The 26,695-nt window shown below is 40.8% G+C and overlaps 1 protein-coding gene across 5 annotated transcripts in view; it reads right to left on the bottom strand.

Annotated features, from left to right (window-relative positions):
• Positions 1-26,695, bottom strand: part of dmd (dystrophin) — a 208,415-nt gene that overhangs the window by 45,198 nt on the left and 136,522 nt on the right. Inside the window, exons 58-63 of one of the 5 annotated variants that reach the window (XM_053314366.1) lie at positions 20,807-21,075; positions 19,665-19,811; positions 17,265-17,327; positions 13,993-14,056; positions 10,913-10,973; positions 7,382-7,417 (exon numbers count right to left, since the gene is read on the bottom strand). In XM_053314366.1, coding sequence (XP_053170341.1) covers positions 7,382-7,417; positions 10,913-10,973; positions 13,993-14,056; positions 17,265-17,327; positions 19,665-19,811; positions 20,807-21,075 — 640 coding nt within the window. Of the gene's footprint in view, positions 1-1,847; positions 2,011-7,381; positions 7,418-10,912; positions 10,977-13,992; positions 14,057-17,264; positions 17,328-19,664; positions 19,812-20,806; positions 21,076-26,695 lie in introns of those variants that run through there. The other 4 variants (XM_053314365.1, XM_053314367.1, XM_053314368.1 and 1 more) reach the window with 4 other exon arrangements.

Genomic DNA, 26,695 nt, shown 5'->3' with positions numbered 1-26,695 from the left:
TCTGCTGAGCTAATTATCCACCCGAGGGCTGAGGAGGAGAATTTAGTCTCATCTTAAACCTTATCTGTCAGCAGGCTGCTGAGAGCTTCTTCCTGAAGACTGGTCCCAAACAAACAAACACAAATATCACAGTGTCTTCTTGATGCTGCATTTATCCTCTTATTATAAATCATGGGAACGTGACAATAGAGCGAAAAAAAGGCCTGACACCTGAATTGGGGAAAGTTTCTCCCTTCACTGACTCTGAATGCTGAAACTCACCTCTAAAAAATACAGATGAGACTGAACTGGTGGCTGATAATCATCTACAGCTAATACAAAGACACACACACACACACACACACACACACACACAAGCCGTAACAATCATGCCTGAGCACGTCAGCACCGCTATCCAGAGTTGAATGTGTGTGTTCAGGCTTTTTATCCATCAGCTGTATTTAGTCAGTCTACACACACACACACACACACACACACACACACACCTGCAATCACATTGGTGCCAAAAAATCTGCACCAGCCCGCCCGCATCCCCTGCTCTCATTTCAACAACTCCTGAAGTGCACACACGCACGCACGCGCACACACACATATGCACGCAGGTCCATGTAAGTGCAGACAACCGCATCCAACTTCACTGCTACACACTGATGAGCAGAGGATCTGGACTGAGGATGAGCAGCATATGTAAACAGAACCAACCCGCTGTTTGCGCTAAAAATGAGGCCTGGCGTTATTTCCCAGCCGAAAATAGACCAACGCAGCACATCGAAATCGCCGTGCACGGGTACACACACAGACACACACACACACACACACACACACACATCCTGCAAAAACACACTGAGGAGGATCCAGACACGGGGCTGCTTTACTGGCACGGAGGTGATTGTGTTTGCACCTCCGTGTGTGCGATTGTGACTGTAAAGGAATGCAAAGCACCGAGACGTCGCTGCTTCCTTCTCAGAGCTCCTTCCTTCTGCAAAAGCTCTGCCAACACACCGCACACACGCACAAATCTCTGTCGGGCCAAATTCAAGCACATACGGGCAAATAACACACACACACACACACACACACACACACACACACACACAGTTTGCTCTAAAGCATTCAATGCCCCTCTTTTCATTCCAACATGGCAGAAAGTACCCCGTGAAACAGCACATAGGAAGGGATTAGAACTGGGGAATGCACGGTCCGGATCTCCTGAGAAGGACAGCGGGTCGGAGAGGCTTGCTGGCTGAACACCTCGCCTGCTTCCCCGGGAACAACCACACGAACGGCCGCTATGAAGAAGGAGGCTGGTGGTTGGGTGTAATGGCTACCTAATAGAACAGTTTTCCTCCCTTTTTCTTGTAAATTTAACATCATGTCCCTCTCTTCTCCGCTGTATGTCATGTCAATGCAAAGCCTAACACGTTTTAAACTTATACTTGCAAATATTTGCAGTGTCTGCTTCCAGATTGGCCACAGAATGTATGTGCATGCTAGGTGACATTCATTGGGGATGCGTTTTGGATTGCAGATATGGGTTAACAGCGCATAAGAGGGGAGAAAATCTATGCCCACATGTCCAAAATCAAATGTGAATGCATCTTTGTCCCATTGTTTAACATTCCCCGGCCCATTTCTCACCATATTCCGGACTACAGGTGAAATAATGTGTTTTGTGCGGAGTGTGGGGGGGTTTGTGCCCCAGCTCGCCGCCTCTCTGCTTCCCATGAAATCCCACACAGCCAATGTGTTGTGTGTGTGAGCAGGTTTACTGCATTACGACCAGCGCAATTACCATCACCATTATTTATCAGCACCATAAAAAAAGTCCCCCCAAGCCCTGCACTCACTTCCGAAGCTGCTCCCGCATCGCCGGCCGATCAGAGCCCCTCCGAGTCCGGTGGAAATGAACCGATTCACGGGCAGAAGCGAGGTGATATCCCGACCCCCTCCGCGGTCCGACCGAGCGTCCTCTACCGCCGGGGAGAAGCGTCCTAGGTGACCGTATGTGCGTGCGCGAGTGTCGGTGTGTGCTCTTCTCTGCAAACGGCAGCGGTGGGTTGCAGAGGCTGACTGGCCAGAGAGACGCTAGGGTCAATCCCACCGGACTACGACAAATACAACTTCCGTTTACTGCTTCAGAATAAAAGCTTCAGTGAGAAACGCTGTGCTTTCTGTTGCTTCTTGGACCAATTATTCAAAATAAATGACTTCTAGAGATGTTATTGTCCTTGCTTGTATTAAGATGGATGTGGAATTGCACAACTTAGGTACATAAATTAACTATCATCACACCAGTATTGTTTAAATCATCTTGGTCCTAAAGAACATTAAAGAACATTTATCTCTCTAATAGGAACTTTGGAACATATTTGTCTTGTAACTGGAAATGAGCCACCCTTCCATATATTTTTTCCCCAAGATGGTAAAGTCATGACCTAAGCCTTCTCTTCCTCTAATTGGTTTAAACTAACCCTAACCAGTCTCACTTCTCATGCCTAATCCAAACCAATGAAGGCAGCGAGCACAAGCCAATCAGAGGCAGAGTAGGATGGGTCATGATTATGCCAACCTGGGAATTTTTGGGTTTTTTTGCATTTAGGACATGACTATCAAAGCGTTAACTGTGCTGCTGCTACCTCATGACGTAGAATGACCTAAGAGAAAGGGTCACTTATTTGTTTCAATGGAGCAACCAGAGGAATAAAAACAAAAATTGGGCAGTTCATCTTTTTAAAAGTGCATAGTCTCAATATTATAGTAGGAGAGGCTGCCTCTGTTTGGCTTACCCTAATAGTCGTACCCTAACCCTAACCAATCCCACTCCTCGTGCTTAAACCCAACAAATGAAAGCAACGAGTTCTAGCAGAACAGAAGGATCCATAATGCATAATTAATACCATTAATAATGACTGCATTTCATTTAGTTGAGCATTTCCAGACTCCTGGTGGTGCATGGTGGACATACTGAGACACTTATTATTAGTCTTTTAATACAAATGTTGTTTAATCATCTGCTAAGGAAAATTGATACACTTGATGCCGTAACTAATAATGCAGAAAAACTGAACCACCCAAAAGAGTCGACGCCTTTATTTTGAATTTACACATGGTACATTTCCGGCTAGTTCTGTCTGTCTGCAGAAAGCTTGACGCAGCTGAGCGAGACGAGGCGGAGCTCGGGCTCAGGCTCCCTGCCTCTGACTCCCTTCCCCCCTTCCCACTGCTTCCCAAAGCAAAAGGAGCCTCGACACCATCCGAGGAGGTTTTTCACCTCCCTGACGAGAGGAGAGAGAGAGAGAGAGAGAGAGAGAGAGAGAGAGAGAGAGAGAGAGAGAGAGAGAGAGAGAGAGAGAGAGAGAGAGAGAGAGAGAGATTTTGCTCTTCAAGGCACACAGATTTTTCCACATTCAAGGCCATGAAGATAGAGAGAAAGAGGGACAGGCAGGGGAGGAAGAAAGATAAGAAAAGAGGAAGAGACAAAAAAGGAAGAGGTAGGAGGGGAGAAAAAGAAACAGCTCTTATTGCTTTTATTAAAGCTTCACACATGAGAGAAGAGAGGAGAGACAGGGAGAGAGAGAGGGAGGGAAAAAAGGGGGGTCTCTTTGCTTTGGGAATCAGTGTTCAAGGCTTGAGAAATGTAGGCTATGTTGCACCAGCAAAGAAAAACAGTCTGTAATTTATAGGCAAGTCTCAACTGTTATTATATCGCACCACAACAGTGTGTCTTTCTTACATGAGTATGTGCAGGTGTGTGTGTGTGTGTGTGTGTGTGTGTGTGTGTGTATGTGTATCAGAGAGACTCACAATAAGAGACTCAGACGGAGGAAGAGGACAGAGGGGGGGGATGAATTCAACACATCAAAGAATTCCCGGCAGCTGATTTTAAGTCTCTGGACGTCTTCTTGCAGCTGACTGTGTTTTGTGTGGGTGGTTATGGATTTAAAGTGAGGACCGCTCCACCCGTGGCAGGAGCTCGCTTGCGACTGAGTGCAAAGCGAACGCACCCTCGCAAAAAAGGAGGGGGGGGGGGGGGGGACAAGGTGGGATGATGCAGGTTTGAGGAAATCACCTCCAGGAGAAGACGAGGGATGGTGCGCGAGGAGCAGTTGGTTGGCCATATGCTGTCGCGCTGCGCCCTGAGTGTGTATGACAGCGTGTTTGTATGCATGAGTCACAGTGTGGGTGTGTTTTTAAAGTGTGTGTAGGCTGCAGCCGGCGTGGGTGTACTGTATGTTTGCACACTGGCTGCTGCAGTGTGTAAAGCCTGAAATGTGTGCACAGACATTATATGGCCATATGTATGTCAACACCTCTGTAAACTTTACACACTGTTGATCTGGAGCTCTCTATTGGGTCAGCTCCTCGGTTCCAATAAAGCACACCATGGTATTCTGGATAAAAGTGTGCTTCCAACTTGGTAGCAGGAGTTTTGGGAAGTGGAGTTTGGTGTGGAGGAACTTGCACAGAGCTCTGACCGCAGTTTCATGCAACATTTTTGGATGAGTTGGAATCTAAACAGCGAGCAAGTCGCCAGTCCTTATTGCAACATCAGTGTTGGACCTCACTGAGGCGCTTGTGGCTGAATGGCAGTGGTTAAACTCAGACCAGTGGTTTAGTATTGCACATCCATAATGTTCAGGGACTGGCCAGCCATAGATTAAAAAAGAATGGTCAACAGTGAAGCAACAAAGGCTGACTAACCAAACCTTTTTTTAAACCTAATATGTCTCAATCTCCAAAACCAACTCAATTTCAAATAAAGAATCCAACAGCATCATTTAGTTTGACCCTCCCTTCCTGGTAAACACTCAGATTTGGAAACAGTACAGTTTTCTAAAGTTTTCAAATCCAACATAACATCAGCCTGATCACTATGACTGTGTTATTTCCTATGACTGAAAAGCACCTCGTAGAGCCACAGAGGATATTATACAGCTGTTTTATGAGTAAAATTGGTGGAATAGATTTGACTATGAGTAAAAGTCCTGTTTTCGGTCAGACAAAACTCATTGTATGTATAGGTCTAACAAACACATTGAATGCATTTTCTTTCTTAGACAACATCTGCAAAACAGATTTTTGGCGTATTTTAAATTGTGCATTATTTATATTCATGTTATGATTAGCTAATGCACTTAAATGTATGAAAAGTAAAAGTTATTATTAGAGAGATTTGAAGACATCGCCCTCAACTTCAAATTGCAAATGTTTTTTTGTTCTATTTTCTGACAATTCAATCAATTAAATAAGAAAATGATCATCAGCAACAATCATTACCTCCAGCCTGAATTTATACAATAATCTAATAGTTTGTTACTAAATAACTGAGTAACTAGCAAATATACCTGTCTGATAAATGTATTGTATAGAAAAGTATAGCATACAATGAAATCACTCAATTAAACTATAAATCAGGGGTCTTCAACGTTTTCCAGGCCAAGGACCCCCAAACTGATAGAGAGATGGAGCGGGGACCCCCTACTTATATATATTGTATAAAATGGTGTTTTATATTAAACCGGTCCTACAGTGCCATGTATAAATGTACCTTATTATTGTGCATTCAATACTAAGATATTCAAATAATACCAGACATCACAACCTGCAAAAAGTCATTACAGGGAGGTCCGTTCCGGGGGTGGGGGGTGGGGGGTGGGGTTCCTGTTACACTTGGTGTCGGTCCGGGGTGGGTTGCGATTGGTGCTGGTCCGGGTGGGGGGTGTGATCGGTCCAATAAGCGGCAACACAGAGCTATAAGGACCAGGCACGTATACACATAGGGCCCTAGGGGTGCTTGAGCCCCTGCCCTTTTAGCCTTAAAAAGTGCCCTCTGTGTGTGTGTGTGTGTTTTTTTTAATAACATTAATAAATTCCTGTTAGGGATGTAAAAAAAAAACAGAGGTACAAAAACTCCAGGGTATTCTACCGTAACCATTTTCTTGTAATAGGGGGTTGTTGTGTGTGTTGAGCCTGCTGCTTCTCTGTCCGTTGCGGCTCCGCTCGGTCACAGAGCCGCCAGAGAGACAGAGAGAGAGCGGGCGAGTGAGTGAGTGAGTGAGAGGGAGAGAAGCAGCTGCCCCATGGATAACTGAGGAGACGTGAGAGTGGAGCATCGTGAACCTGTGAGTTATGGTCTAACTAGTCACCGTCCACTTATTCAACGTGCTTAAATATGGGTAGTATTTCAGAAAAATGCTCTATTTTAGTCAATGTGTCAGTTTCTATTTTTGCGGAAGTCGGAGCACGGCGCATCATTTCAGCACAGAGCAGATCGTGTGGGACAGGAAATTGTGTACAAAATATAAAATAAAACACTGAGTTAATTTTCAAAATAAAATGCACCGTGTTTACGGCGGATCATATTTCCCTCACTACAGGTCTGAAGTACAGGTCCGAAGTTTATTGTGACTTTGATACTACTGTGTGGGCTAACAAAATAATAATAATAATAATAATAATAATATAGTAATTTCAGCATTCTGGGGATATAAACTGTAGGTTATCTGTGTTTGAAATATTACTATCTGTATTTAAACTTGATTCATGTTGATTATGCCTGCAGCACAATGCCAAAAAATTTGGCGCGCGTTTCGCACGCACATGCTGCCCTTTTCTGACTTTGAGCCCCTGCCCCTCTATAATCATGTGCACGTCCCTGATAAGGACGCTTTGCTCTCACACGCGCTGCATTTATAGTCACACAACACACACGTGCGTGCACAGTCACTTTCTAGTACGCGCTCTTGCTCTCTCCAGATTCCGGGAGATTGTGTCTCATTTGCGGGCGTCAGGGAGCCGCTATCAATATGCGGGAGACTCCCGGAACTTCCGGGGGAGTTGGAATGTCTGTAATACACAGGTTCATATATTCATGTTTTTATTTTAAGCATGGTGGGACAGGTGTTGTGAATGAACCGGTGCCCAGCTTGAAAGAGCTCCTGTGTGTCGCTGAATGTGTGCATTGCTGACTGAAAGACGTCTTCTGCCTTCATTTATCTGTTCACTACAGTGTGTTGGATTCATGTTAATGTGTATTTAAAGACATTTCAATTTGTGGAAAAAATTGCAAGTGGGAATATAAAAAAATCTAATCTAATCTAATCAACCAAAACTTTCGCGACCCCCCTGCAGTACCTCCGGCGACCCCCTAGGGATCGCGGACCCCCTGTTGAAGACCTCTGCTATAAATGTCTCAAATTTTAAATACTAAAATACAATCATTTTAATGAGTTTAACATTTGAATGTCCACATAATATACATTATGTTAATATACATGTGGGTGATACAGATTCAGTGCACATTTTCAATATATTGATTGAGTTTGTGTGTGTGTGTGTGTGTGTGTGTGTGTGTGTGTGTGTGTGTCCTGTTGGCACTCACAGTATCTCGGTCATCTGGTCAGGTCCAGCTCTCTCTCTGCATGTGGAGAGGAGAATCTGTCACTTCTCTTTCCCTCCCTCCTCCCGCCTCACTTTCACCTCTCTCTCAAAGTGTGTTTTCAGTTCACTCCACGTCAAACAAGACCAAACCAAGAGTATAGTGCCAGTTACACAGAGTCTGTCACTCAGTTATTCAGAGTTAAGTCAAACATACAAAGCTGCTGGATGCTGATGACCAACTGCTGCAACCTACTGCATGAAGAAGCCGGAACCACAGTGCGTGGTTAGTGCTAACTCGTTAGCCACTAATACAACACACATCGCTGTACACTCACATGAAAGAAACAGTACATTATATAATCAAAAAGTAAAAGTTAATAAGTTAGTGAACAATTACATGACGACACCTGTCTTGTTTGCTACCATAAGACACAATAAGCAAGTAAAGCTGCTGGAGCAAAACTGCTGAGTTATATTTAATTGCTAATGAATATGACTTTCTATTTGTAATAGAAAGTGTTACTTCTTGTTTCAAAATGTACTGTTTGTGATCTAGCTTTAAATTTAGAAAAACATTTTCTTAATATGACATTGTGTGTCTGTTTGCTCCAACACTGCTATGATAGATGCTATATGATGTTTACACTGAGACTGAGTTAAACATCCAGACCCTAGACACTGTGCTTTTACTTTCTATATGGCAGAGCTATTCCATCAAATGGAAATATTGTTGCATGCATCATTTGATCCACATTTCTCCACCCAGATTTAAAATAACACTGGGTTTGAACCATGAGTAGCCGAGCAGCATGATTCTGAAAAGGTGCCATCTAGGTTGGCTAAGGAAGCTCAGGCCCATCGTGATTTTTTTAGCCTTCCTCTAAAGAATGATATTAATGATGACTTCTTCTTCTATCTCCAAAACAAGCATAAACTGTATCCAATAACACAGGATATTCCAAGAGTCCAAAAAAAAAAATCCAACATCTACCTAATAATGATCTTCTACATATGTACATATGTACCTACAAGATTCCTTTGCTGGTTCAACATTATCGCTCATGTTTATCACAGTGACATTTCTTCCTTCTACCAAACTCACCAAGACTCAGATGTCTGTTTGTGCACCCCACAGCGTCGAGGCATACGTTGTCAGACTGTGCTTACTTCTCTGTTCACACACCCCACCTCCAAAACTTCTGCTGTTTGCTGATGAGTAGTAAACAAATCTCCCAGCATTCACCAGATCATGGCAACACCAAGAATAACTCAGCTGGGAAACGAGCATGTCTGATAATAAAGCCGCGCTGATACATAATGAATAAGGACAAAACTTGTGGGCTAGACTGAAATATTGTAACACATTTTTATAGCCTAGATGATCTTATCTATCTATCTTTATCTTTAGGAGTAGGGGGCTGACTTTCTGTGGCTTTACTTGTGCTTTTTGACAAGCTCCAGTAAAGATTTGACTCATATTTTTAATTTTAGCCAGGCATCTATCAAAGCCATTCTGAAGTGTCACCACCAATGTGACCCAGCTACCAACCAGAGGATTCCTTCAGGAGGCAAACACTGTATCACCGCCACAAATGTCTTCTTGTTGGTTGGCTTCAGACTCAGGATCATTCACAAAGTGTACCTGCTGATTCACTATCTGTTCTCACTTCAACAATCTGTTTAGATCAGCTTCTCCAGGGCTCAGTGTATGGATGCATGTATGGATAGATGACTACATGGATAGATCGATGGACAGATGGGTAAAATATCAACAAATGCAGAATTAAATGTAGTAAAAAAATAAAGGGACAGTTGGGCAAATGCTTGAAAAAAAGACTGGCAGACAGACAGGAGGGATGAATATTTCAAACCATTAGATAAGCAGAGCCAGGCGAGCCAGCAGTTTAAAGCAAAACCACAGTTAGCAGACACGTGCCACTCTCTATCAGTCAAGCTTAAAGTGCATCTCATATGCTTGGCGTGACCCTCCTAAAACAGGATGTTGGGGACATTACATCATTTAAAAGCCAATGGGACATTACTTCAGGAGAAAAAAAAAAGTTTTAACTTTGAACTGATGGGAAGAGCAGGAACATTTACTGTCAGATTTGTGAAGCTTTTAGTGGTCTGAATTACTATTTATGCCTTCTGGTAGAGGACATTATTATATAATTGATGGAAGTTACATTCAACTCAAACTTAAAAGGATAAGTCTGTTTAAGTCTAGATCTTTTTCTTATTGTCATCAAATCTCAAGTGCAAACCAAATCAATAATGAACTGATCCAATAACAAGTATTATGGGTGTATCAAAGGCTCATATATCTTATTCCTCTGTGTCATAGAGCTCCATTGTTGTCCAAAAACTATTACAAACACATCAGTGAGTCACACACACTGTAGTTTATCTTAACTCCATTCCACACACACTGTCCTGCTGCCAGAAACGCTCATTGGAGCACCAAATGTGGATCAATCCACCCCTGAAAATAGTCCCTAACAAATGCACTATTTCTCACAGTTTGAGTTATGTTTGTTAAATACTACAATGATCAGCTGTTTTAGGAAATGATTCCATTTTTTTTTAAACATTGTTGGTTCTGGTCTTTTAATGGATTTGATTGACAGTAAATGAAGAAGTTAACAAATCGCTCTTGTCATCACCACCACTACCTTGTAGTTTAAGAAACCCATGTCTGAAAATAAAACTTAAACAAAGCTTGTGAAGGTGCGTTCAGACTGGATTTGGCCTGGTGAAATTGACATGTGTGACGTAGCGAAAAGCAGTCAGGACAGGAAATGATGTGGGTAGTTGTATATAAACTGTGGGTGCTAGCATCAGGCTAGTGGGCTAACAGGAGGAGTCCACAAAGTTGTAAATTATACAGCTTCTCTTCAAAGACTTTACTGTCAACCTTGATTAATGTTCTTAGACTCACAACAGCAAAGCAGTGCTCAGAATATAAATAATCACTATTTCCTAAATGACGGGTCAATCAGGCACTCTCTCACCCTCTTAAACTGGCCGGTCATTGGCAATTTCATGTTTAAGAGTTTAATCAGATTAAACTCTTGTTTAATCAAGTGAATGTGACTCAGCCTGTTCTTCATTGAGATGTACAGGGAGCAAAATCCGGTGTGACTGCACCTTCAGTCCAGGATCACTATCTATAATTTATCTATCTGCGCTGAATGATGGTGGAGCACTCTGACTACTAGGGGTTATTACTCAGCGATTCTAAAAGTTGATTTGTGAGCAATGAATGAACTTTCGGTGAATCTCTGCACTTTTCAGGCCTTTGAAGTACATTTGAAACCATTTTAGAGATGATTGACTGAGGGTGTGTGTCTCATTTTCTGGCAATGCAAAAGCACACGCCACCTTGTTAAAATGTTAGTGCGCTCACATCACAAATTTGTGTTGCTTCCATGAAATTTCCATGACATGTCTAGTCCGATTTGTGTGTGACTGGGATGTGAACGGCGGTATGCTTGGACCAGCTGTGCAGCGGCTCAGGAGCTTCAGTACTTACTTGATGTAGTAGGGCACGTTGTTTGGGGAGACGCCCTGCTCGAAGGGACTCTCTACAGATCCTGCTGAGACAAAGAAACAAAGGTCAACAATGACTGCTCACGCTGTCTGCAGGCTGTTCAACTTTACTGCAGGATCAACATATTGCATGCACATCCAGGAAATGTGTATGCAGCAGTTACTAGGACATGATCTGTAGTGAAAGCTTTTGTTTTCGGGGTGGCTGTGGCTCAGGAGGTAGAGCGCCTCATCCACTAATCAGGAGGATCCCTGGCTCCTCCAGTCTGTATATTGAAGTGTCCTTAGGCAAAATACTGAACCCCTGATTGCTGAGTGTGTGTGTGAGTGGGTTAGTGAGCACTAGAAAACACTATGAGTGTGTGAATAGGTGAATGTTGGCATGTGTTATGAAGTACTTTGAGTGGTCAGTAGATTAGAGCAATGTTATATGAATGAAATCCATTTAGCATTTTCTTCAGAGTAATATATGCAATAATGAACGACAGCAGAAAAACAAGAAATATTGCTAATTATCTCAGTTATCATGCCTGTGAGAGTTGGCACACCAGCCATTAAAGCAGTCTGTGCTTTCTGGGAATTGTCAGCACAGTTGGAATGCGTCTCTGACCAATCAGATTGCTAGGCTGAAACCACCCGCTGTATAAGCGTTATTGTGCCCCACAGGTAAAATTTGCAGCGGTTAAAAACAGAACAGTGTGTCGAGGGACAGCTGCCAGAACATGTGCAGTGTATATTACCATAGCAGGAAGATATGAAAAACATGAATCTTCTCACTGCTCTCACACCATCATCATCATCACCCACAAGGGATATTTCAATCTGCTGTCATAATATTTTATGTATGTACAGTATACATTTTTGCTATCTAACCACTTTATTGATGTTTGAAGTGTCACTTTCATTTTTTTGTTCCTTTATTTTCTTAGTTTTTTTTTTTTTTTGACAACCCCCTCTGAGGTTCTTCAGTTTTAATCACTGCCATAAGCGTAATGTTGTGATCTTATGTTATCTGCAGTCTTTTAATTATTCTGGAGATGAGCTGTAATTAAACTAAAGAGTATTGATGAGGGAAAGCAGCTGACAGTGTGAGAAGTGGCTCCAGGTGGACATCCTTAGATACAATAAATCATCCTGCAGTATTAAATGTTAAATGGAGAGAGTTAGGGAGAGTCTTTTTGTCACTCTTCTTTTAAATGTCAAAGTCTACCTGTGATTTCTTTATAACCTGTGTCTCATGTTTTTATATGCTGTGCTGAGTGAAAGAGTAAATGAAAGACAAACAGTGAGAGTTGTACTTCTAGTGTATTATTTCTTAAAGCTGCTGCTGGTGGAGCTGCTGAGAAGATGCATTTTTACTGGTTGTTAGTGGAAATAGTTCAATGCAGACAGAAAACTACCCTGGAAAAATGTATAATGATGATATTATAATTATTAGTTATGTTATTGTTTCACTGTGACCAACAATTGAGCTTTCACTAAGCTCTGATTAGTGAGAGGTCAACATGAGTTGTTGCTATACCTGTCGAACTTTCATTCACAGTGCATTTGCAGGTCACAGTGATGACAGTGGCACACGTGTCACCCAAAATTCTCAGTATTGTTTTATTACAATGGCTCCTTGATTTGAGACAGAGGCAGACAAATGCAGGCGTCTCATCTCAATTTTAGCTGATGACTATCATTTTTGCTGGCTGAACTACAGTGGCTAGCATATTAGTTCAGGTTTTTCTAGCTAGCATAGTTAGTGTTAATGTAATGTAATTTAATTAACACGACATGACATGTTAATGTTATATAGAGTGAATGTTGTCTGTCTGTGGCTAAATTATCATGCTAAAGACTGAGGCTAATGCTACATATCCTCTGAAAGTCAGTATCCTCATCAGTTCTTTATTTCCATGTAGAAAACATAAAAATAAAGATAATATTATCTTGTATTGAAAGGTAGCAATAACCCTGGATGCTTCCTATGGACAAACAAACTTAAGCAACACAAACGTTTAGACCTATGTGTTACTGTTCATATTTTCAAATGCTACAGTTTAACAATAGATACGTTTGTAACAATTGTGGTTGGGTTTCCTTTAGTATAAATGCTCCAAAATCTAATGCAGAGCAGAACAGAGCTGCTAACATTACTCTAAAATCTGTTATACTGTACCACTTTGAGACAGCAAATGTGCATGGATCCAATGTGCAACCCATTCATGCTGTGCCTCACTGTCACACTCTAGTGTGCTGTGTAGTTCATACACAACACTGACAAACCTCACAATTACACTGAATTGCATCAAATCAAAAAGCATGTGAAAAGTCATCTGGTCCGTTCATTCATTTCCTAAACATGGACTGGCTAGTTGGACACAGTTTGCCCCTGCTGGCTTTTATCTGTGCGGTCAGCTATATTATTTGCATCCAGGCACAGGGAAGACATTCTAAATAGAGTGCAGTATGTCCTTTACAGATCATTCACAGCCATGCAGCCTGGTGTATGTCAGACACACTGACTGCATCTTAGCATAAAATTGATATTTGCACCAAGAATCTGGATTATGCAATAAGATAAACCACCCAGACCATGTTTACATCTGACTCAATCAATACAACGATCAGTGAGGGACTTTAGTCAATATGCTCTCATCCATATGTAACTGACTCATATTGGGTTAAGTGTTTGGGTAATTTTAGAATAAAACGAAAAAAAAAAAACAAGTTCAACAGATCAATACACCATCATGGGCTCAATGACGAGCCAAATGAGTCACAGTCTTTATATACTCCCCTCCTCTCATCACTTAGTCATTCAGTGACCTGCTGACAGTCGAGTGCTGCGTCGCTCTTCCTCTAATGCTGACACGTCACGTATTGAGCTCCACTGAGTGAGCTGCTGTCATGAGGTGGGTGCCTCATTTTGTCTTACACATTTTGTCTTATCTCCCCCTCGTGCTCACACACACACACACATACACACTGCTCACTGCTCGAGAAACCTGTCAGCTGTCAATAGTCTGATGTATGCAGGTAGGTGAGGGTGCACATTAGTGGGTGTGTTTTACTCACCGTGAAGGAGGCCAAAGTCCCTGTGAGCATCCGTCAGCTGCTTCAGATGGTCTGTGACGGAGACCTGACGCAGAAAATGGAAAAAAAAAATGCATTTCACATAGACGGATAGATAAAGAGTGAGAGGAAGGGGAACCAGGATTTCTAGCCATATTCACTGCAGTGTTATGTGCTGAAGACTACTGTAGCAGCAAGAAGCACTCAAGTTGATAAAAAAGGGTTTTAGGCAGGTTAGCTGCTTTTAACCAAAGAAAGCTACAGAACCTGCAAAATACCTAAAAACACACTCATCATAAACATCATCTACAAGTAATTCAATGAGAAAACACAATATCTTTCTATTAAAAATACAAAATATGAATTAAAAATATAAATGTTTCTGTAGTTTTTCAGTTATGGCTGGAAATCCCTGTTATTAAAGAAGAAATATATCAACGGGAACAAAATGCTTCATCAAAGTAATAAATGGCTTCATAATGTGATGAGGGGAATACACTGGTGCATGATTTTTTTTGGGTGTGTCACTGTGGTTTGTGGCACATGATGAACTGTTGCAAAGAATGCAGTAAGAAGATTCAAGGATGGACAGGTGGAGGGAGAAGAAAGGAGGGCATGATACACAGAGACAAACACCTGACTTACTATGAATCCTGCATTCAATGGAAAGAAACTGCATCAAACAGTTTTCATTGTGATGGATTGAGTTGTACAATCCCCTCACCCAGGTTGTAAAGCCCATTCAATGGAGCACATCCACAGGCACTGTTCTCTCAATACCCTACAATACTTGTGCAAAGGGAATCAAACAAAAACAAAAAACAATTTAAAAAAAGCTGACATTCTTTTTATTCTCAGTGAAAAATGCAATATTTTAAGATAAGATTTCTAGTGAGTAATGAGCATTTTATTTTCATTATCTTCCTTGAGCGAATGCATATGATAATTAGTTTGTCAGTTATTACAAAGCTATTCAGGCTTTCTATTGTTGTTATGGTGGTTGCTATGGACGCTGCTATTGCTGTAACCGCTTAGTTTATATGTTTGAATCTTTGATTTTGCATTGTGTAGTTATCTGAGCTGTTCTTTGTGTTACTGATGATCGATGATGTTCTTTATCATCGATATAAAAAGTAGATATTACAGCTTTGCAGGGATGAACTGAATTTGCAATCCAGTATTTAAAGCTCTGTGATAGTATTTTTCTCACTGTGACTGTGTTCGGGTTTTCTTTTAATGCTACCTTTGAGATTTGTCAATACAAAAACACAGAAGTGTTGTTGATAACACAACAATATGTTAATGTTGAGTTCAGTTTCAATGATCTTTCCTTTAAATGTGAGAAATGAACTGGGTTTCTGTGTTAGTTTTTGATAGTGGGAGACTAGGGAGTGGTATTATGTTGCACATTTAACTAGTGTTTTGGGTTGTCTGCTTCATTTTATTTCAAACTGCTGCCGGTCGGCTGTAGCCCAAATTCAACCACCGCTATCTGTGTTAAGAAAAGGCATTTCAGAGCTTGTGATTTCTTTCCACTGAATGTAGGATTCATACTAGTTCTGCCGGCATAGAAGAGATAATTGAATTTGTAGTGGAGGAATTAGAGAGGATGTAGTCTCCTGTGAGTCTCCTTCAGCTCTAAATGAGCTGTCTATCTAGATAGAGTTGAGATAATTGTGCTAAATCAGCACAACTCTGTAGGTACACACAGAGCAGTGGGGCTGGGCCCAGCAGGATACACACACACACACACACACACACACACACACACACACTTGTGTTCTGGCTCACAGATTTCAATCGGAACGGCAAATTCTTGTCACTGATCCAAATCTGAACACCCACTCTGCAGGGTGTTTGTGTTGGCACCACTTTTACAACATGAGGTACTATGTGTTAACTCAGATATCACTACATGACTGACAGGGAAACAATCTAACTCCAATCCATGTTTTTGTTTCAACTTAATTTGGTGTACTGAATGCTTGTTTCGGGGTACGGAGGGTTCACCTGTTCAAAATACAAATACAGACTCAAAAACATATGGAGGTCAAGCAGAGGACAAGACTGCTGCTGAAAAATAATGAGTCCAAGTAACAAAAATAAACTCCCACACGTTGTCAACGTTTATGATAAATTTAGTGAACAGCAAGATTTGACAGACTCAAAAATGAATGGTGGTCAGGGAAAAAACTAGGCCATATTTCACAAAGTACATTTTTAATGGAAATGAAATATTTGGCTTCCTTATGGGTAAAATTAAGATATGATAACTCCTACATTTTGTTCAGCTTTCCTTTGGGAAAAAATACACTTATTCAATTGCTTCTCGAGAGTTAGAGAAAAAGATTGATACCATATTCATGTCTGTGTATTAACTATAAACTAAGAGCCAGAACAAGACATGGGGAAAACAACTAGTTCAAAGTTCAAAAATAAAGCTTGGTTTATGTGCAGATCAAACAAGACGGAGCTTTCAATCATCATCAATCAAACAAGTCGGGATTTTAAGCCCAAAAACTGGGCAAACTCAATCTGCTGACACCTGATTAAAAGCTCAAGAACATATAGACCTTAATAGTGAGACTGTGCAATTTCTAAAACTGTTAAACTTGTGCTTGGATAACTGAGCCTTAGTTCAAGCTAGGATACTTTGCTGACAGGTCCTCAAATTCTCCTACTTCCATGAAACCTTTCCAATCTCATGTCTAACTCACATGAAAGCCGGCTGATGCTTGCAGGCATGAATTGAGTCCGGCACCAGCGCATGCCAGCTAGCTGCACCCTCAACGTCCCCGGAGGAGCTGCTGTGCGTCTCCAATCACTGATGCTTCTTGACACAATGTTCAATGATCTAATGTTCCCAGGCAACACATGCAGCTCTGGCCGGCATGTGGAGCTTTTGGCAGACGCTGATTAGCGACAGATTTTTGTTCCGGGAAATAAAAAAGTGAATCATTGGAAGCTTAAAGGCGTCTCAACTTTCTTTGATAGGAGTCTTGGAGCTGAGAGACTGAGATTGGTTATTATCCAGTCTGAGTGGACAGATTGGCTGATTAACCATCCAGCCTTTCATCCACAACCCCAATGAGAAGCCCACTGATGACACATTGTCAGGGGAGTGTGTGTATGTATGTGTGTGTGTGTGTGTGTGTGTGTGTGTGTGCGTGTGTGTGTGATGAAGAAAAGATGAACAGATGAAGATATGACAGAGATGACTGGTCCAGTTTTGGTTTTTTACATCGATGTGACATGAAACCAAACGATGAAATTACCTTCGAGTCCACCTCACCCAATCCATTTCTGCCTGAGTTGTTTTTCCCCGTATCCACGGTAACCTAATTAGAATTGTACAAACGAGAGGAGTAGGATTGTTGAGGAGGAATTTGTCGCAATTACTCTAGTGCACTGTGTCCCCATGCCGACCAATCAGCTTCAAGCTTTTAGGCATGAAAGAACACTGTGAACTGACTAAAGTGACCTGAATGTGCAGGTACCACTCCCCCCCAACCCCCCCACCACACACACACACACACACACACACACACAGACACACACACACCCCCCTCACCCTACCATTAAAAATGATGCCAAAATTCTTGGCCAAACATGCCGCACCCAATAAACCACCTGCAATGGAAAGTGACTTTTCAAACACTGGCAGTTAAAGCCTCTTTTCTGTCCAAATCAAACACTTAATTCTCTCTTTAAAAAGGTCTATTTCATATCAGCTCATGCTTACAAGTGTAAATAGAAAGAATAATCATTTTCTGACTGAAAAGGAGACCATTATCAAGCTGCTAAAAGTCAAAGTTCTTCACTTTTTCTCCTACTTGCAAACTAAAATAAAACTTTTTCATCATTTCTTTTGACTGTCCAATTTAAGAAAGCTCCAGTCGTCTCTAAAGGTCTGGTCACATCAAAAAGTGGCAGTGAAACTCCTTTATGAAATATTAGTCTCCAGTAGAAGTGGTAGCTGAAGTAGTGACCATTCATAGGAAAGTAGGTTAAGTACTTTAGCTGATGAACTAACCACTATCATGCTATCACTAGTCTGTCATAATAGCCCCCAAAGCAATGTTCCCCAAAGTCCAATTTAAAGGTAGAAAATGTGTCACGTTCCACACATCGTCATTATCTGCACTCGTCACTGTGGTACAAAACTCTCTTCATGAGTTTTCTGATGACTATGTTGACCTGCTCCAGTATGGTTTTTCTTCTGTTTCCATTCCAATATTTCAACTCTATTAATATATTATACATGTTTTACACTGTTGTTAATTTAACAAGGTAATTGCTCCTGGAGATATTAAGGATTTCACACAGATAACTTTTAAAATGAAAAATTCCACGTAGTTTTGATGAATAATACATCACTGTTTTTTTTTCATTAAAAATGAATAATATAGCAGATGTAGGATGAATCATTGTGTCTGATTGGCTGTTCCTGCTCTGAGCATCATTGGGATTAATGATGTGATCACTCCACTGTAAGTAGAAGTGAGCTACTTGATAAATGTTTCTTATTCATCACACTTTAAATAACTTTTTAAATCATCAGCTGGCTCTTTAAAGCTTTCTTAAGTGTAACAGAAGTTTGATAAATACAGGCCCAGGTCTCATATGGAAATGTAAGTTTTTGTTTCCATGACTCCTGCTGTCTATCTACATCACCTACACTGATGTTCTCACCTTCACCACAAACCAAAGTGTGTGCGCATGTGTGTTTGTGTGCAAACATCTGGTCAGCTGCTAACTTCAGAGAGACCGTCCGTCTGGTCCCGTCACCGTCGTATCACCGTGGTGCCCATCTCCGCCCGGGACGTCTCGGCATTAGTTGGTCTCTCTGGCAGCTGATTGGCTCTATCTGTCACCCCCAGTAACGATCACTGTCTGACTTCCAGCATGGCTGACACTGTGTTTATTGAAACTGATAGAGGCACACCCTGTGCTGCCTCTGATCACCAACACATGGTGTACACACAGACACACACCATTTGTGTGTGCACTTTTTGCTCTTCTTACATACAGACATGCTCATGCTCACAGACACACACACTCCTGTCGACATTATGTTTGAAATGTTGCTTCGTAGATTATAAACACATGCTAAAAGCTGTACATTGACTATAATACAATTACTTTATTTTGATACTTATATATAATATTTAAAATGCTGAATACTAACTCGGAGTGTGAAATGTTAATATGTACAGCACTAGTTTAACAAATAAAATTAAAATAGTTGCAGATCTAGAAATCACTTTGACACCAAATTTGGCACATTTGCAATAAAATAATCTAGATTTGTCATTTCAGATGTGTAAAACAGCATCTGAGAGCCTGCAGACTCAAGAAGTTGTAATCCTTGTATGTTGCTGAAAAAATAAGAAAATAATTATAGAATCACAAGCACGTGGCTCATGATGACTATCTGTAATCGGTGACCTGGTTGAAGAGTCTTGACAGTGTCAGAAAGTTGCACACATTCTTAGGACTTGAAACAAGATGTTACATTGAGATATTTGACTTTGAGGTATGTGCAGCCCCCTGCTGTGCTTATGTGTATCTTTTTTGACACAATGCAGATAGGCACAGTATTTTTTAAAGTCTGAAAAGGATTATCAGTGTCCATACCTGAATAAGCGTGTGTGTTTGTGTGCATGACAGTGTACCTGCAGCAGTCTCCAGCGAGTGTTCAGATCTTCGATGCGTTCCAGGTTGCTAGGCGACAGCTGGATGTCGGGTGGACCGAAAGTGGACGCCAGCTGGTTCATGTGTATGACGTCATCCTCAATTGGAGCAATTTCGTCCTGGAACTCCTGCAACACACACACACACACACACACACACACACACACACACACACACACACACAGATGGGAAACACAGACAGGTTGTTAGTAGCCCTCGGTTCCGTCTTGTTTCACACCTCATCTGTTCTAACAGAGAGAAACAGATGCATCCATCATGTAAAGCCCATAATTTCTGCTTGTTTAATGCTTGCTGATGTATAGAAAACGCTGACAGGCTTAAGTAGGATAAATGCAACATGAAGTGCCTCCAATGTGGCTACTTGTTTAGCACTTCTACACATTCTACATAAACACTAACATCTGCAGATAAACCAGAGGCCGCCCCAATTGTATTTATACCAATTTCATTTTTTACTGAGTTTGATTGTGCAAGAAATCTGCCGGATTGCTTGATGGCACAAGAAAAAGGATTGCTTCATGGCACCAAAGACGAAAAGTGAGATGTTCTTTCATGCAAACTAAAGCTCTGATGTGGTGGAGGGAGAGAAATGCCAATGGGAATAAAAAAGTATGTTAGGGATGAGGAGTTGCAATTCTAGGCCTATTGCACCCTACATTTTTGTGTATTGTGAACTATTTTGCCAGTATTTACCTCTTTTATACAATGTCGGATTAATTTATTATTAATTTTAATCAATAAGTTAATTATTTTTGTATCTAAAATCTTACGTTTAGCTCTGTGCCAGGAAGTTCTGTAATGGAGAGCTTCTTTGTGTTCTTAGGGAGTCAAATTTAGAATCTTTCTTCTCGTGCAGTTTATCTAGTTTTGTGGTTTTATTTCTAGTTAGAGCTAGTTGTTATTTTACACTTTTATATCTGCTAATGAAAGATTGAGGAACTGAAAACACTTGACTCCTCATATTCTCCATCTAGTTTTATGTTACTCTCTTCTCCACTAAACACAACCTGGTTTGGTGAAGAAGTTTAATTCATTGTGTAAAACATAATGCCAAATGCCGATTGTAACCCCTGAAAGTGACCTGTAGATCACTCAGTCTGACCTTAACTCTGTCGATGTGCTCTGGCAGCGAGTCGATCAGCAGGTCACCCACAGGTTCCCACGCCTCCTTCACCATCTCCGCCTGCCTCAGCTGGCCGTCCAGCAAGTCCTCCGCCTCCTGGAGGTCCATCAGCCGATTCAGAGCCAGCTCCAGCCTCCTCTGCCAGTCGGCCGAGTCAGTGTTGAGCCGGTCCCACTTGTTAATCACGTCGTCTGCTTCCTTGCGCAGGACTCGCCCCACGTTCTGTGCTCGTTCCTCTGGACTGATATCTGAAGGTTAGAAGGAGAATACATATGCTAAAAACTATTTTTTTAATAATAATTTCAAGTAATACTACTTGAATGTGAAAGATGTTGCTTATAGTGACAAACCAACAAAGGATAATAGGATGACTGTGCAGTGTGTTTAAACTCATTGTTTTGGTTCAGTCTTACAGCTCTCATTACATCAGTGTCATTTCAGGCCACAGCAGGAAGCTGTTTTCAGCCACAAGCTGTGAACCCCACAACTGTCATCACATTTACATTCAAATGTTACTAAAGTCTAATTTGTGCAAGGTAGTACTTGTTTCTAGTTTAGTCCTGCCAACTTCAAAGCAGCAAGAAAAGCAAAGACAAAAACACACATCCACAAATCTCTCATGTTAAACAACCAAAACTTTGGCAGAAGCATGAGTGATGATATTGGAGCCCATCGTTCACAGTAAAAAACTGTATTTTGTATGTAAATAAATACACACATATCCACCATGATCCTCCATCAGCTCCAGTAAACCTTAAAGATCCCTGCTTGGAACAATAATGTATGTCTGTTTTTCCACAAAGAAATAAGCACTAGATGTAAAACATAACATGACATCCACTCCTTCATTAAAAATCTAATGACTGTAGGACACTTACTTGTCTCATACTTCACTGTAAAGTCCATTCTCAGTGTTTGTGCACTGCAACCATCACACTTGTGGAAGTTGGATACCGAACCATGAGTGGCTTCCAAACTAGTTGTAATGTCACAAATCCTGCTCTTAAATCATGCAGATTGTCAGTGAGCTCAGATAAATGTTCCTCCTTCAGCAGATGAATGTAAAAACAAACTGCACATAAATCATTGTGCACAGTGAAGCTCAAACATCACACTGAAGGAACAAGAAAAAAACAACACATATTTGACTAAAATGGGACTTTAACAATCTATTCTTTGGGGACTTCCGGTGCACCTCCATCATGGCGGCAGCATAAAAAGTGAGCTCTCTGACTGAGAATTTTAAAAGCCCGATTTATGTGTCATTAGGCATACAATAAGACCTGGTAAATATTATCCAGAAAGGCCATAGATTATGAAATGAGAGGCGGATAGTGGAAGCGGAGGAGCGGTTACAGCACATGGAGGATGCTACACTTGAACTCCTGGAGTTACAGAAAAGGTTTGAGGCCAGGCTGGTGGATCAAGAGGGCCACTCGAGGAGGGAAAATGTAAGGATTCACAGGATCAAGGAGGGAGCGGAGGACAACGCTCGCTCCATGGCAGACATTATTGAGACCCTCGTAAGAGAAAAGCTGGAGTTGCCTCCGTCCCTTCACTTCCGAATTGAGAGGGCTCACCGGGCTTTGGTATCTCGTCCCTCCCCAGATTTCCCACCGAGGTCTATCATGGTAAAGTTTATGAGCTTCAGAAACAAAGAAGAGATAATAAAGACGGCATGGCAGAAGAAAGGTTTCGTGTACGAGGGGAAGAAAGTGTCTCTGGACCACGATTATGCTCCGGATTCCCAGAGAAAACGGAAGGAATACACAGAGGCACAGAAAGTTTTGAAAGAGAAGAAAATACGCTTCCAGACGCCGTTTCCAGCGAGACTGCGGGTGTTTTATGAGGGCGAAACATGTGTCTATAATACGGCAGAGGAAGCGACTATGGAAATGATGAGGAGGGGACTTCAGGTGTCGGTTATCAAACCTACGGAGAGCGGACTGGAGAGGATCAAACGCCTAATCTGGCAGGCAAGCCGGACAAGGAAGGGACAGACACCCAAGGAGACAGAATCAGGATATAAACAAGACTGCAAACTTTCAGCAGAAATCAGGACAATGATTAATGGACACAGGATTTAAAGATGAGGACTGAACAGCCTTTGTTTATTGGGACTGTGCTCAATTAAAAGGACTAAGATATTGGATAAAATGAGAAAAGAAGGGGTGGGGTGGCATTGTTGCAGGAGACCCACTTGACAGAGAAGGAACATAAAAAGCTCAAAAGAAACGGGTTCAATCAAGTATATTTTTCATCATATAAAACAGACCATCGAAGAGGTGTGGCCATAATAATATCAGGGAAAACTCAGTTTGAACCCTTGTTTAACCCTAACCCTCTCAGAAACATCAGACAAAGAGGAAAGATATATATTGATTAAGGGGAGATTAGAGGGAGAATTGGTCACTATTCTAAATATATACGCACCCCCCCCCCCAGGGTCAGATTGGATGTTTTATAGACAAATGTTTGATTTGATGACATCAGAGGGGGAAGGTATTCTGGTATGTGGAGGTGATCTAAACCTCAGACTGAACCCACAACTCGACTGTTCTGTCAGAGGGATGCAGAAATCCACAATTGGTAAAAAATTCATAGGATTAATGGATGAGTTGGGAATTATGGATGTGTGGAGGGAATTAAACCCCACAGGCAAAGACTACACATATTTCTCATCACCACATTCAGTATATTCAAGGTTAGACTACTTTTTGATGTATAATAAGGACAGATACATGGTGGAAACGTGTGATATAGGAACAAGGGACCTATCAGACCATAGCCCAGTATATATTACTCTGGGTTTGTCAAGGGAAACAAAAGCAACACTTTGGAGGCTAAATACAAATGTATTAAAGGGACACATGAAGGAGGAATTTATGAAAGAGATCCAGTTGTATGTAAGGGAGAATGATAATGGTGAGGTGTCTCCATCCGTGCTGTGGGATGCGTGTAAAGCTGTAATTAGAGGGAAATTAACTGCCAAATCAGCATATTTTAAAAAGCAAAAACAGGAAAAACTCAATAAATTACAATTGGATCTGAAAAGACAGGAAAAAGAACATGAAACTAATTTGGATGAGAACATATGCGGAGAAATTAAAAGGATTAAAATAGAGATAAATGACATTCTGGCACAAGAGATTAAAAAAAAAGCTGATGTACACGAAACAAAGATTCTATGAAGCAGGAAGTAAATCTGTTAAGCTGTTGGCCTATAGGCTGAAAAAGCAAGTGGCAAATAATAATATTTACAAAATTAGGGATTCCTCTACTAATTTAACAAGATATAAGACAAAAGAGATCCATAAATGTTTCGAAGCATATTACAAAATATAATATTTTCAAACAAAGATCAATAATAAGGACCAGATACTTTTATTTTTAGAGTCCTTAAGTTTACTAAGGGTAACAGAGGACCAAAACTTGAATCTAACAAAAGAAATCACGGCAGAAGAAATAAAATCAGCAATTTCAAAACTCAAGGTACACCTCTGAGTTTTACAAACTACTGAGGGAACCATTGATCCCACTGTTAAAAAAATACATTTAACTGGGTGCTCAAGGAAGGAGAAATTCCAAATTCATGGAGGGAAGCATTTATTTCTGTTATTCCAAAAGAAGGAAAGGATAAATTGGATTGCTCTAATTACAGACTGGTTAGCGTTCTTAACCAAGACTATAGATTATTCACAGCCATCCTGGCCAGACGTCTAGAAACAATTCTGCCAGACATAATTAATTTAGACCAAACCGGATTTATAAAACAGAGACAGACACAGGATAATATTAGACGCACACTACATGTAATACAAAACATTATCAGAAAAAGATTAGAAGCTGTAATTTTGGGATTGGACGCAGAAAAGGCCTTCGATTCTGTCAGGTGGGAATTCTTATATAAGGTGCTGGAGCGGTTTGGTTTTCATGAGACATTTGTAAAAACCATACAATCGCTATATAATAAACCCACAGCAAGGATCAAAATCAATGGGAATCTCTCAAATTCTATCATGCTAGAACATGGATGCCGCCGAGGCTGCTCAATTAGCCCTCTCCTTTTTGCTATTTGGAGCCTCTAAGTCAATGGATGAAGCAAAATGAAAATATAAAAGGTATACGCATGGAGGGAGGCGAACAGAAAATAGCATTATTTGCTGATGATGTATTAATGTATCTATCGCAACCTACTCAATCTCTTCAAGTACTCATGGCAACACTTAAAGATTTTGGTTTACTATCTGGCTATAAGATGAAGAGAGAAAAAAAAATGAGAGAAAAACATTATTATTGCCTTTAACTATACACCAGACCAAACAATCAGAGAAAATGTCAAATAGGAATCAAAATCTATGAAATATTTGGGAGTAACTCTACCTCAAGATCTATCTCAACTGAAATATATAAATTATGATCCTTTAATCTCAAAAATAAAATCAGATATTGGAAGATGGAGTTTAATCCCATTTACAAGTTTGGCTTCAAGAATAGATGTGATTAAAATGAGTGTTCTTCCAAGATTGCTGTATTTATTTCAAACTCTTCCGGCAGAAGTGACAGACAAAGATTTCATAGAATGGGATAAATTCATCTCAAGATACATTTGGCAAGGGAAAAGACCACGGATTAGATTCAGAACTCTGCAGTTACCCAGGGCTAAAGGTGGATTAACCCTGCCCTGTTTTAAAAGCTATTATCATGCTGCACAGATAAAAACTCTGTTGAACCTGTGCAGTTCCTCATATGTGGCGAGATGGAAGGATATTGAAGGCGGAATATCGGCCACTATCCCACTACAGGCCATAATAAATGATAATAATTTAAAAAAACATTTTAAAAAGGAGCTGAATCCATGGCTGGGTTTATCTCTTAATATATGGTCTGAGATTTTATCAAAGAATGGCCTGACAGAGCAGAGTAAATTATTGAGATGGACTGCACACGATTCAAATGTTTTACCTAATATAGCAGATCAGAGGTTCAGTAGATGGGGAAGGGGACCAACAATATTTTGGGAGCTTCTGAAGAAAAATGTTATTAAAAGTTTTCAGGATATAGAAAACCAATATGGCTTAAACAATCAGGACTTCTACAGATACTTACAAATGAAGCATTATGTGGAGCAAATAATGAGGAAGATTGAGGTAGATGAGCTAGAGTCAGGGATTATTAAATTGTTTATTCTAGCATATAAATCAGATTTGGGTAAAAAGTTAATCTCAAAATTATACAAAGGAGTGGAAAATTTAAAAGGTAAAGATACAGCAAACGAGAAGTGGGTAAAAGAAGCTGGAATGATGTTATCAGAAGAGGAATGGGAAGATATCAGTGAGGAGCAGTGGAAAACAACTTGCACCATGTCATGGAGAGAGTATGGCTGGAAGAACATAGTGAGATATTTTATTACACTGGCACAAAAGAAAGATCAGGATACAAAGTGTTGGAGACTATGTGGAAAAGAGAAAGCCAATCATTTTCATGTTTTTTGGGAATGCCCCTTTATTATACCTTACTGGCAGGATTTGAAGGACTGTATGGAGAAAATCTTGAGGGTAAAATTTCCATTTAAATTTGACATATTATACTTGGGAAAAGGGATCGAAAGAACTGCAAATTCAGGAGACAAATACATGTTTAGGATCATGTCGATTGCTAGTAAAAAAGCCATTACTAGGAAGTGGCTGAAGACAGAGGCACCTCAGAAGGGAGGATTGGGTTGATGTAATGCATAATATGTATATGATGGAAAGGTTGACTTTTTCGGTCAGATTAGAAACTAGTAAATTTAAGAATTTCTGGAAAAACTGGGCAGAATTTGTATCACCACTCAGATCAGACTTTATTGAGTAATATTGTATCCTA

Source organism: Scomber japonicus, chromosome 24 (genome assembly GCF_027409825.1).
Source record: "Scomber japonicus isolate fScoJap1 chromosome 24, fScoJap1.pri, whole genome shotgun sequence".
Classification (NCBI taxonomy): domain Eukaryota; kingdom Metazoa; phylum Chordata; class Actinopteri; order Scombriformes; family Scombridae; genus Scomber; species Scomber japonicus.
The sequence above is the reverse complement of the archived record's forward strand: the minus strand, read 5'-3'. Positions and strand labels throughout refer to the sequence as shown.